This window comes from Phytophthora sojae (assembly GCF_000149755.1).
Source record: "Phytophthora sojae unplaced genomic scaffold PHYSOscaffold_3, whole genome shotgun sequence".
In the NCBI taxonomy this organism is placed as follows: domain Eukaryota; phylum Oomycota; class Peronosporomycetes; order Peronosporales; family Peronosporaceae; genus Phytophthora; species Phytophthora sojae.
Window position 1 is genome coordinate 1069344 of NW_009258117.1, and position 13094 is coordinate 1082437.

General features: G+C 53.1%; 5 protein-coding genes across 5 annotated transcripts; 2 read left to right on the forward strand and 3 right to left on the reverse strand.

Moving 5' to 3' along the window:
* Window positions 1-41: 41 nt before the first annotated feature.
* On the reverse strand, window positions 42-833 carry PHYSODRAFT_488793 (hypothetical protein; the record flags this gene model as incomplete). Its single annotated transcript, XM_009523900.1, has 1 exon — window positions 42-833. A coding segment is annotated over one exon (792 nt), but the record flags the coding sequence as incomplete, so codon positions are not given.
* A 2846-nt stretch (window positions 834-3679) lies between these two features.
* On the reverse strand, window positions 3680-3829 carry PHYSODRAFT_378695 (hypothetical protein; the record flags this gene model as incomplete). The annotated part of the gene is made up of 1 exon (XM_009523901.1): window positions 3680-3829. A coding segment is annotated over one exon (150 nt), but the record flags the coding sequence as incomplete, so codon positions are not given.
* Window positions 3830-5540: 1711 nt separating this feature from the next.
* PHYSODRAFT_253298 (myb domain-contaning protein) lies at window positions 5541-6059 on the reverse strand (the record flags this gene model as incomplete). The annotated part of the gene is made up of 1 exon (XM_009523902.1): window positions 5541-6059. One exon carries the CDS (start codon window positions 6057-6059, stop codon window positions 5541-5543), a length of 519 nt encoding a protein of 172 aa, XP_009522197.1.
* Window positions 6060-7974: 1915 nt separating this feature from the next.
* On the forward strand, window positions 7975-8160 carry PHYSODRAFT_383384 (hypothetical protein; the record flags this gene model as incomplete). The annotated part of the gene is made up of 1 exon (XM_009523903.1): window positions 7975-8160. A coding segment is annotated over one exon (186 nt), but the record flags the coding sequence as incomplete, so codon positions are not given.
* A 1447-nt stretch (window positions 8161-9607) lies between these two features.
* Window positions 9608-9847, forward strand: PHYSODRAFT_327734 (hypothetical protein; the record flags this gene model as incomplete). The annotated part of the gene is made up of 2 exons (XM_009523904.1): window positions 9608-9685; window positions 9713-9847. 2 exons carry the CDS (start codon window positions 9608-9610, stop codon window positions 9845-9847), a joined length of 213 nt encoding a protein of 70 aa, XP_009522199.1.
* Between the last annotated feature and the right edge of the window lie 3247 nt (window positions 9848-13094).

The following is a 13094-nucleotide window of genomic DNA, read 5'->3' on the forward strand; positions in this document are numbered from 1 at the left end:
ATCTTCATCCGACAGGGTTTCACCTACGTCAAACATGCTTGTTAGACAATATGTTCAGTAATAAAGTCGTACCAGTACACACAATGCTCACCAGATTTCTTCATCTTGGCAATCATGTTGTAAACATCCTGCTTCTGGACTTCGTGCGGAGAGTTGGTGCGAATGTAGTCGTAAACCCGGCTTGGCTTGCTCCCACTGGCGACCATCAGCTCCACGTCACGCAAAATAGGCGAACCCTCAGGAATTTTCCGAACCATCGGGTACCCACGGTACACGGCTTCTGACACTTCGTGATTGTGTCCGTAAAACGCGTGTTTTACCTCAATATGCCACACACCGTCTGGTCCCTGAACCGCTGGAGCCCTGAAGCGCATCTGACAGCCCGTGTACTTCAATCGGTGAGATGGGCGAAGCCCTCTGGAGCGGATGCGCATCTTCCAGCCGTGGGTACAAATGTACACTCGCTGATACGGGTCGAAAGCTTTGGGTACTAGCGGCAACTCCGACTTTTTCTTCCCAGCATGCTTCTTCAGCTTCTTGATTTGAGCGTTACGCAGCTTAGCATTCATCGTCTCACACACAGCTTGAACGGTAAGGGTCCGTCGTTGATACTCCTTGATGTGTTTTTCGAACCGTTTCCAGCTTTTGTGAGTCGTCTTCGGGGGTGAAGCGAAGTACAGCTCGCCGTCCTCTTCGATCTCGGCTATAGTACGTTTCCGAGCCACCGAACTGCTGCCAGACGTGCCTGACTTCTGGTCAGCGCTTTCAGAGCTAGAAGAATCAGCGTCGGAGTCAACGTCACACTCGGCAATTTCTTCAGCACTATCTGCTTCGTGATCATCCTCATCACGTTCATCTCTCTGTTCCGCGCCATCATCACTAGCAGCACCTTTTCCAGTATGTTCGGAAATTCATCATCTTCACTCAGAATGTGCTCGTCACTTGACGATCGTGCATCCCCAGAAGTAATGCTATCTTCACTGTCACTGTCGGTATCATCCTGCATGTTGAGGGCTCGAAGAATGGCGGCAGGTTTCTTCGTACGCGCCATCTTGTAGAGGTCTGATACAAAACCAGCAAAACAATAGCCAAAACATGTTCAGGAACATGTGTGAAATGTGGCGTGTACATGTTGTCATTTGACACTTTAGCATCCTCACCAGCTTACGTTCTTCTATAGAAATATGATCACTCCAGCGTAGCCAAACAGACAGGACTGTAATGAACTGCAACAACATTATTGATAAGCAAACGAGTGCACAATCATGGTCAGGACATGTTCCAAACATGGGCGTTGCCATGTTTCAACATACCTTAGCGTCAACCAGCTTATTACGCCCACTTGACAGTGTGAGAATACCGCGTTGGCGCTGAAGAGGGCCGCCTTGTCGTCGAGGACCTGTAAACAGGGATCACACAGCGGGTTAGTGAATGTATATGGGGCTCTTTCGTTGAAAACCATACCGTGCGCTTTTGTATTCCCAGCACGAACAGTGTTTGCTTGATCAGCCGCGCTTACTAATTTGTGTGTGAAAGCAAGCGGTTAGTAATGAGAGTGTCAGCTGCGACGCAAGGAGCACAAACCTGCTGAGCCAGCGAGATCTTTGGCAAGCGCTAGAAGCCAGATTGCTGCTCGCGAGGGTCTCTGGAGGGAGGGGGCCGGAAATTGTGTGCCTCCAGCTACAGCAAACTGAACATACATCAATACGCACAAACTCATTATCACGCTGAGCCTTCTGCAGCAACGAAAGAAGCACAAACCTGCTGAGCCAGCGAGGTGTTCTAGCAAGAGCTAGGAGCCAGGTTGCTGCTCGTGAAGGTCTCTGGGAGGAGGGGGGGGGTGTATGCCTCCAGCTGTAGCAAACCGAACATACATCAATATCGCACAGACACGATCATTAGCACACTGAGCCTCTGCAGTACATAATTACATCGCAACCGCACCTTCAACTGCAGTGCGCGGAGGGCCGACGGGGGGAGGAGGGGCGAAGGCTGCTGGAATCGAAGGCGCGCCCACAGGCTTAGCGAGCGCATCGCTGGACGGCTGCAGCGACTGCTGGATCTCGGACGCGTGGCAAAATGAGTGGTTTGTAGAATCGTACTTAATAGAACATTCGTACTTAAGAAAATGAAAGAAATTAAAAATTACCAACATGGCCAAAACATAATAAAAAACACATAATAAAAATAGTGAAAAACATGGGCTCTATCTTTTCCGAAAGGTGAACTATGCACCCAACAGGGACATCGACACGAATCTCTGTTCCGCAGTAGTGCCTAAAGTGAGAATCAGCACAACGGCCCGAGAACATCAAAAATCTCGACACGTTCATGAAATTGACGTTGCCTTTATATCCGCCCATGGCGCGGATAGTGCTGATTGTCATGCTGTTTGTATGTTTAAGTGGAGTCACTGCAGCTTTTGTGAGGGTGCGAGTGCTAGGACGCTAAATGGGAAGTGAGCTCCCTGCTTCAATGTGCAACCTCATTGGCGTCGTCGAGGCGCTTCAACTGCATTGGAGGATACGCTCGTGTTTGGTTGCCGCCGCTGGTCGGTCGCCCGATCATCGGCGCAGTGGAAACTTTCCTGATACATTGCGGTGAGCCCGGCCGAGCCACTTGATACTATCAAGTTGATAGATGCTCCAGGGCGTGGGTGGGAGAGACCGAGCGGTCGTCGGTCGGAAAAGCCCAGCGCTTTGAATGGTTGGACACTGGGTGGGAGGTGGTCGCCCCGGGTTCTATGGCTCGCGGAGAGTAAACCCACGATGCAGTAGAGGGGATGTACTGGGTGTAAGCATTCGCGTGGGTCTTTTACGACGCTTGTCATAAAACGGCCCCATCGGGCTTAACGCAGCCATTTGATTGAAAAACGGATTTTCAGATACAAAAACCAAGTGAGTCGCCGACGGACGCGCTGGTCGGCGCTGCAGCTCCACATGAGCTCGGGCACCACTTGAATCAAAAGTGCACATAGCGATACGAACGGAGACGATCCCAAAGGGTGCCGACAACGCGGTGCAGCAAAGCTGCAGAAGCCCGGTCACATGCACCGCCACGACCGCACAAACTTGATTCGAATTGTCCATGCGTCATCGGGAACGGGGTCCGATGACGCATCGGCAGGGGGCCGTCCGGCCGGCCGTTTGTACGGAAGCGGAGGTGGTGCCTGCAGTTGTACAATAGAATGCAGTAGAATGAACCAGCACGCTGCATGGCGACTGCGCCTTGAGTTCAGTTAGACTGACAGCAATTAGCGGAAAGTTCTCGTTTATATTCTTCTTCTAGGCTAGGCTCCTTCAGTTAAGTGGCCTTCTCAAGATACGTTTGGCAGCATTTCAACTGGTACCTTCAACTTCAACTGTTCAGTACCGCGATCCAAAGCTCGGATCTACAGATGCAACCCTCGGAACGTCGGGTCTATAGGCGCAGTGCTGGAGTCGTCTACATGGAGGAGGTAGTCGCTGTCTCGCGAGTAGGGCAGTGGGTCGTCGGTGTGGTCGATCTCGCTCGGGTGGAAGTTGTCGAGGAACTCGAGCAGCACGGCGTGTTCCATGGCGTCGTCCGGGGGCATGTCCATGGGCTCCGTCATCGACGCTGCTCTGGTCTGGCCAGCACCATCGAGCAACGACGACTCGGAGTGCGCGCTGTCGATACTGCCCCGACGCTCCTTTTGCTTCCGCCGCTCGATCTTCTGCCGGTACTTCTGCGCGTGGGTCATTGTTTGCCGGGTGGTTCTCGTAGCGACATGGTCGGCGATGACCTTCCAGGGCCCTGACGGATAGAGTTCTAGCGCCTCGAGGAAGCGGTCGTGCTCGTCGGTGGTCCACAACATGCGGCTGCGCTCGCTGGGAGGGTCGAGTCGCCGACTGCGCCTCCGTCTGGTGCCTGCGTTTTCGTCGGCGCGGATCGGGATGCGGATCAGCTGCTGGTCGTCGCTGTCTCCTTCGAAGAGGCCGCTCTGTACGACGTCCGAGATCGTCATGCTCAGTATCTGCAGTAGGCTTTGAGACAAGTGGAGTTGGTGTTGCTGTAGTGCGGTGCTAGGGCCTATTGCCATGCGTTGTGTGTGTCACGGGACCAATTTTGAAATGAGAGCGAGCACATTGTTCGTGAGTGTCTCCTCTCGTGTGTGTGGCATTTTGCCAGACACTGCCCGACATGGGTCCCCATGTGCTGTGCTGTGGCCCGTCCAACGAGCAGCATCTGAAGATGCAAGCCCCCTCCCTGGCTATTATCCAGATTTATTTCTCGAGCGAGTGGCATTGCAGCGACTGCGAGCTCTACTGAATTGATCCGCTGCGTCCGTCGGACAAGGAGAGAGAAGAACCAGGGATCGAAACACGCCGACTGACTCAGATGCTTCATCACCCCAGTTTGGTCGTTAGCACGAAACGAAATGGAATAAATGGAGAGAGGCTAAAAATACCGGGAGCTGAGGTGGGTTTGTTTCTCTCTCACGCCAAATAACCCACATGGATTCGGGTTAATCTCATTTGACCCACGCCAATGCCGTGTGCTTTACGACCGGCTAAAGAATGGATTTTTCGCGAGATAAAAAGGTGCCAGCTCATGTGGACGAAGTGTACGGATCACACGTTGAAGTTGGTCAGGCGTCCGTCGATTCTATTGCCGCGATGACGGACAGTCCGCACTTCGGGCTGCGACGCGAGCGCTGGCATGTGGCTCTCGTCACGCCCCGTACGAGCTATGCAGGACTCCCATCGTGCGTCTCGAGCCCGCCGAAAAAACGGAACCCAGCGGGTTAGGACACAAATCTTAATCAGCGGCGCTTTAATCAATCTGCTGTTCCAACGTGGCCCGCTTGCGAGCTCATGTATTGCGCTGCACGGTGCAGCCCCAACCATTCGCTCCAGGTCGTGCACTTTGCACTCCACGCAAGACACTGTAACCCAAAACTGGCAACGGCGACTGTACAAAGTGCGGAGGTTACCTTGTCCACATGGCAGGCTCGGTCGGTCGTGCGTGCTCCGGCTAACTGAGGTGGCGTCTCCGCAGCCGACCCCACCACCAGCAGAATAGCTTTCAAGTTAGTCGAGAGCTGCGTACTCAGCTGCCCGCTCGGTGTCGGCCGTATACATTCGTGGCATGGCGTTACAGTACAAGTGCGTTGAAAAGCTTCCTGGGAGCAATGAGGTTTACGTGCTTACGTTTTGGTTGTCGTGTGAAGACTGCACTAAGCCGCTTCAAGCTACACTGGGTGCCGAGGCGTGCCGGGACTGCTGCAGTATGTTATGGTCGGCAAGCGAGGCAATTGAGAGGGGCACGAGAAGGTTTTAACATACTGAGAGAAGGGAGAGTGTAAAACAAGCCACACTTTTTTCACAAAGGTCCGTGCGTACACTAGCGACTTATACCATGCGAATCTCCACGTATTGTTATCTGCCTCCAAGACAAGAAACGTTCTTTTGCTATAGCACTTGCAGCTGCACTTTATGAAGACGCGAAATGCGGAAATCTGATTAAGAAAGCTAGTATTATTACTCGATCGATAATGTACGTGTCATTCCAACTAAACACTAAACGCAAACATTCAGCAAGAAGAAACTACCCTGCGTGTACGGATGCTGAGGCTGATTCACTATGTCGATCTCGCTTGGCTGAAAGTTTTTCACGAACTCCATCAACACCGCACGTTCCTTGGCATCATCCAAAAGTGCTCCGGCGGGACTTGATGATGATTCTGGAGCTGTCTTAAGACGCACAACGCTCCCCTTACGCTTCTTCTGCTTCCGACGCTCGATCTTCTCCCGATACTTCTGTGCGTGCGTCATCGTTTGACGGGTGGTTCGCGTCCCGACATGGTCAGCGATAACCTTCCAGGGACCAGATGGGTAGAGCTCTAGCGCCTCGAGGAAGCGGTCGTGCTCGGCGGTGGTCCACAACATGCGGCATCGCTTGCTGGGAGGGTCCATGCGTCGACTGCGTCTGCGCTTGGTGCCCACGTTTTCGTCGGCGCGGATTGGAATGCGGATCAGCTGCTGGTCGTCGCTGTCTCCTTCGAAGAGTCCGCTCTGTACGACGTCCGAGATGGCCATTGTTTGCTATGTAGTTGTGGCGCTTGTGTGTGACCGAGTCAGTTTCGAAATGAGGACGAGCAGGTGTGCGTCTTGCGCTGCTGAGCTTTCACGACATACGACGAAACAAAGCACGCCTGTTTTAATTGGAGGCTATACATATTAATTCGTCGTGCTAGCAACACGCAGCGGCTGCTGGAGTCCGGCAGCTGTGCGGCCCGGACAGCCATCGATGGATCGTATCGTACACGACGGAAAAACTGCAGATTTGTTCATACCAGCTGATACTGCTCAAGGTAATCACTCAGGTGCAAACCCAAACAGTTAAAAGGCTCCTTTTTCGGCTACATTTTCCGCTACTAGCTGTAGCAGAGCTCGCGCTTCAGCCAGAGCCAAAACTTGTGCGTCGAGAATCGTTTTCGGGCTGTATAACTCCAGCAAAGTGCAACTTTGTTGTTGAGTCTTCATTCCCATCCGTGCTTTTGAGCCTCAAGAAAAACGGAACCCGGCGGGTAGGCAACAAATCTTTGTCATTATCGTTTACAAGCAGCTGTTTCAGTTTGGCAGTAACCGGTTCATATTCACGCATAGAGAATGTAAACCGGTTGCAAACGGAATCCGGATTGCACAACCGGATGCATCCGACTTGAATCCGGATAATCCGGATTGAGTCGGATTATAAAAATATGCATTTCTACAATGTACTCCTTAAACTTAATGTATAAACGGTATAACAAGACATTGGATATCAAATCTCAGGGGTAGAATAACGACGCCAATTGGATGAAAGAGGAAAGATTATGTCCAATTAGAGTGCTAGTATGCGTCGGTGATTTCTAATAGTTTTGGTCAAAAGCATTTAGATTCGATATCAAAGTTTGCGCCGTTCTCTGACGAAACAGTTGAAGCCGAGCCTGCGGAGAGAACGTCGAGAATGGATGCGACTGGCGCTGCCAAGACGACGGTGAAAACGGAGAGCACCCTCCGCATCGCTATTGTACACATCTAGCTGTGACTATCACTCGTCATTTGCGTGCACGTGCGCCAGCAAAAGCAGAAGCAGAAGCGCGGCGGGCGAGGCCGCCCAGGCCATCGTCAACGATCTCAAGAAGCTCAAGTTGGGGCTTGAGATAGCGAGGACGGTCTCAGGAAGAGCGACAACAAGGCGCTGGACAACCTGCTGCTGCGCAAGATGATCGTGGTGCCAAGCTCCGAGATCTACGGCGGCGTGAGCGGTTCTATGCCTTTGGCTCGCCGTCCTGCGCGCTCAAGAGCAACTTGCTGTAGATGACGCTGCTGTGCAATTTCAAGAGCGGAAACCACAAGAAGTCGGCGGTGCTCAGCATCCAGACGGCGGTCATGGACTCAGACACTCTGGACCGACTGCTGGCGGGCATGTCACTGCTCGAGATCCTGGTGAACGACAACTACAGCACGTTCCAGGAAGACGTGGCGCGAGATGTCAAGCCGTACAAGGTGCGAGAACATTGCAATGGGTGTGGGAAGAGAAGGAGACTTACGGGTATTGTGCGTGGTAAATGAATGGGATGCAGGTGAACCTGATCTACCCGCGACGGAGCAGCATCTGCGCAAGCACACGGACCGTGCTAGTGGAGACCAAGGAGGCGTACAGGTTCTGGCGCCGCCAATTCGTGTCCGCCGACAAGCTGCTGGAGATTGAGTGCACGAACATCATGCCCGAGGTGGTGCTCAAACGTCGGGTCAAGTTGACTGCTTCACGGACCTCATGGTCAAGTGCTCCAAGTTGGGCGCGCTGAGAAGCTGCTCTAGGACGAAATCTGGGCAAGTACCCAGACCCGAGCCAGGAGGAACGCAAGAAGTACGAGATGCAGGCCACCATGGCCGAGTCATACTCGCCCGAGGCAATCCACGAGATCTTTCAGCAATATGACATCAAGGCGCATGCATGGACGCGGACCGGAGCTTCCCCATCTCGTTCAACCTCATGTTCAAGTGCACCAACGGCTCCCAGGGGGGACATACTGGCTACCTGTGTCCCGAGACGACCCAGGGCATCTTCCTCATCTTCCGCTGTCTGCTCGAGTATAATATCAGCAAGGTGCCCTTCGGCTGCGCGCAGATCTACAGTGCCTTCCGTAGCCGAAGACTCGATCCGGCCTCCTGCATGTGTGCGAGTCCCAGCATGCCTGTTGTCAACGAGGCGATGAGAAGCATGTACGCGCGCTGCGCCCGCAAGATCAGCAGCGTCAAGAAGATGGACCTGACAGCCATGCGCGGTGAGACGACCGAGCTCAACGCACCAATAAACAGGTGTGCAAAGGTTGCTGCGGACACGGACACGCAGTACAAGGCGAGCCAGGGCCGCATGGCCGCCGATGATATGATGTTCATCACATCGTGGAGCTGAGCCTTGCTGAGCACGTGCTTACCATTCGCAGCGTGTACATGCGTCTGACGCCATGAGCTGCGCATGCGCATCCAGAGCGTATTACTGCCAGATGCTTTTGTTGGTGTTTGACGCCACAGAGGTGGAGTCGGAGAGTCTGCGTCTGCGTCGGCGTCTGGCCCGGTGGCTACTGATACTGTGAACATGTCGAGCTGATCTTCTGTTCATGCTGGCACTGCTGCTGTGAGCGGTGCTTCTGCTGCTGGTGGGGCAATTCGCGCTGGTGCGTCGGTGGAGAGGAGGCGAGTATTGTGTCGAGCGCTGCAGCAAGACCGGCACCAACAGCAAGACGAAGAGCGCATTCAGTCTGTTTCTACTGTGACGGCGACAATGAGCGAAAAGGTGATCGCTGCGCCGACACCTCGGTGATGAACAGTCTGTACGCAGCTACGGCCCAAGATGAGCTGCGTCAAGGTGATGACGTTTTCTCCTGATATCGATGCGCATCGCTGCTGCTAGAGAGACTTTGGAGCAGCGCTTCTTGGCGGTGGAGCAATCACAGCCAGCACACACAGAGCCGGATGATGTGGGTAACGAACACGAGCGACTACGGCGCTTTGGTGAATATGCTCCCAAGCTCGCTGAAGCAGAGCCCAAGATCCCACACATAGCGATGTTAGATCAGGGCGCAGCGGGGCAGTGTCTGTCCACGCTAACACGCTGCTGGAGAAGACGTAGGATAGCGACCATGGGCAAAAGGCGGGCCAACAGGTGCAGCAGGAGGACGAGGACCTGGTGATGATCATCGCGTCGGACGACGAAATGTCCAGTGTCGAGGACAGCTCGGACTCGGAGGACGAGCAGGAAGGCGCGGGGCTCAAGGGCGCCGTGCGGAGCCGCCAGTAGCAGAAGGAGGCGCAACAGCAGCCGAAGGAGAACGAGATCGCCGAGGGCTTTAAGTTCGACGACGGCGGCGCCTTCCACACGTCAGGCGGCAGCTCGTGGGACTTCACGGCCGCCATCTCGCGCATCGAGAAGATGGCGAGCGGCACCCCCGCGGCCACCAGGCGCACGCCCATCCAGGCCAAGATCGAGAAGCGCCGCAAGGAGAAGGAAACCGAAAAATCGGCCACGAGAACAATGACTCCAAGGAAGAAGAAGAGAAGGAGGAGGTGACGGCGAAAGCGAGAGTGAGGACGAGATGGAGGAGGAGTCGGAGTTCTCTGATGACGAGAAGGAGGAGCAGGATGTGGAAGAGGACGACGTTGTCGTGGAGGAGGTGAAGCGTCTCCAATCGCTGCTGCAGGACAGCAAGAAGGATAAGCAGTCGAGTGAAAAGCTGGTGGACGCGTTGGAGAAGAAGGCTGCCGAGTTCTTCGGGACGGACCCTTTCGCTGCCGAGGAGTTCGGCAAGACCAAGTTCAAGCCTTTCGCCGACTAGAAGCTGTCTCGCCCCATTATGCAAGCCATCTAGCACATTGTCTTCGAGAAACCGACGCCGATTCGGATCCCCATCGCGCTCACGGACAAGGACATCTGTGCCCAGAGGGGTAGTGGTAAGACCGCTACCTTCTTGCTGTCCATTCTGGAGCGTCTGCAGTTGCGTTCGCGTCGTGTGCAGTCCACGCGTGTCGTGATTATTTGTTCCGTGTGTGAGCTGGCGACACAGTGTCAGTCGATGTTTGAGCAGCTGGCGTGGCTTAATGAAGATCTCACGAAGGTGTGCTTTAGCGTGTGGGTTAGTGAAGATGTGACCTCAAAACAGTACGAACAACTATATAAACACACATTATATTGTGAATGAGCTCACTCATGAGCACAAGTCGCTGCCTCATCCGTGTTCGAAAACTCTTGGTCACTCAGACGGCGATTAAAGTGAAAGAATGACTTCAGCTCGCAGATTGCCCTCACCGTATCATCACCCAAGCGAGCACGGCGAGCGTGAGAGCTATGCCTGCTGCTGAAAATGCAACCTCACTTGGAACCGACGTTGCCGTGACCGCCAAAAAATCTTGAGCCATTTGCTTGATACGAGGATAGACGTCCCCCGTAACTTGAAACCACGCGCACACTTGCTTGCTTTCTTTCATCTCACTCATGCCTTCATCAGCTGCTAGCCACCTGTCAAGCTCTTTCGCGAGCGACGAATCCTCACGCTGCATTTCCCGACCGCCTAAAACCCCGCTAGTTTCAAGCTGGCTGTCGCCTATATCGTCCACAGGGGTGCCATCGGATATACTTTCACCATTCTGCTTGGAAAAACGCGCCATGAGGCCCTTCAGCTCGCTACCTCGCTTCTTTTTTGCTGACAGCGGACCGGAGGCTAGTTGCTGTTGGGCCAGAAATGCTTCGCGGTAATTCTTGTTGAACTCATCTTCAATTTCCTCCTTGACTTGATTGACATCTTCCACCAAGAGGTGCAGATACCGCTTAGCACAAAGATCAAGAGCTAGAGCTATCCGGGCTTCTCTTGTATTTACCTTCACCGTGTACTCATCCATCTTGGACTTAACAGCTCCAGCAAATTTCAGTGTCTGCTCGTCTTGTTCGGTTGCTATAGTTTCCGTTGCGTGAAACTGGATCAAAGAGTACGCGTAGAGCAGGATCCCGAACGTAGGATACGTTGACGCAGATAGCATAACAGTGGCTTCTTTGATGGGCCTGAGAAACTTGTAAAGAGCGTCCACAGCAGCCCACGCCTCTCCTTGGCCAGCGAATCACTTGGTCGAATACTGAAATCCGTATACTCACGGACCTTACCACGAATACGGCGAAGCAACTCGTTCAGGGGCTGCTTTAGCGTTAGAAGGCTCTCCATCACAGTCCACGTACTATTCCATCGTGTCGACACATCAAGCTTAGGGGTTATAATGTTTTCGTCCAGGTCATTGCACACCCCTTGAAGCGCTTCAGACAGCTTAGTTGACTCCGAAATCTTTTTCACGATGTCACGCAAATGGCCTATTGCAGAATCGACAAATGGACACTCCTCGAGACCTTCCTTTACTGCCAACAGCAGAACATGCGTGCTGCATCGTAGCTGAACAACAGTTCTTGAAGTCGAGCTGGTGGTTTGCCCGCGTGGCGATCCAGGGTCGGTCAATTCTGCTAGAGCCGTTCGCGAAAGTCTTTCAATATCGCGCTGCAACCGTTCGTTGATCTCAGCTACCATGGTTGTGTTGTTGGTGGTGTTGTCGGCAGTGATCGTCCAAATACAGCGGAGAAGTGAGGCATCCATGTCTTTCACTGCGCGAATGAAGTGGTCGGCGAGCCGTTTACCAGTGTGCGGATACATCACGTGTGTAAACGCAATAATGGCAGACCTCATCACCCAGTAGCTGTCAATAAAGTGCATTGTAACTACCATGTAGCCTCTCTTTGACGGGGAAGTCCACATGTCGGTCGTGAAGCTGACACGGCGTCCACCAACTTCGCGACAAATCTCTACGCGAGCAACATCCTTCTCCACTTTCCATTGACCGAGGACTTTTTTGCGGATAGTCTGTTGGCACGGAACACAGTACTCCGGACGCAACTCCCTGCAAAACTCCACGAACTCCTCTTGGTCAACAACCGCAAACGAGTGTGAATTCACAACGACCCATTTAATCAGCTTATCGTCGCAGCTTTTTACAGCGTCTGGGGTCATCACCGCGGCGGCTATGCGGATGCTGCCTCGAGCATTCGATGGTAGGGCGCTGGAATTGCCGTAGACCTCAGGATGATAGTCAACGAGGTGTTTCCGGAAGTTACCAGTGTTACGACTGCTCCAGATCCGCTCGTCAGCCGTACACAGCATGCACTTGTAGATACCTGTATTGAGCTCATCAACGTACTCGAACACATCAGAAGCGTTCTTGCGCTTGCGTTTCTGACCCACGGAGCTAGCAACACCGACGGAAGAGATGGACGGGCCGATTGAAGAAACCGTAGAGACGCTGTCGGTGTCGTCCATGCTAGGCAGCGATTCTTCGGTTCGTAGTGATGGGACTTGTGTGCGCCAGTGCACCGCCGGACTTGACATGTGACCTGAAGGGCGTGGGTTGGTGCCACGTACTCCGTGGCCTTGGAAGCAAAATGGAGAATGAACCGGAGGTAGAAGTACCGTGGTTTCATCCGGTTACCTGCATGAGGTTGGCGGCTCCTGCGTAGCGGTCAAGGCTTGATCGTCAAGCCCATCCCGAGTCGGGATTCCCGACTGCGGTTTGCCCTCTACTGGCCGATATGCTCGTATCACGTCAATCAGGTACAACAAAATACACAGAGTAACATTGAAGCACGATTGGTCAATTTCTGTCCAATGAACTCCCACGCCAAACGGATTCGATCCGAATTTGATCCGTTTTAAATCCGGTTGCCGCGGACCGGATTCAAGTCTATTCAAAACGGATTGGCTCATCCGTTTACATTCTCTATTCACGCATCATCTTAACATGCCTTACCCCAGCCACCTGAGCCCTACACATAAATACTAATATCGTATAACTAAGAAGCCACATTATATTGAATATTACGGACACCGTATGTTAAAATTTAATGAACAAGTGTCTATGACCAAACACGCTGCTTGAAATCTGAAATGCAGTGTTGATATTCCAACCTTAGTAAGATGACAGTTTTCAGTACATGCACCATCAGTACAGTACATGTACATGTACCCAAGCCTGCGCGGTGAATTGAAATGGCGG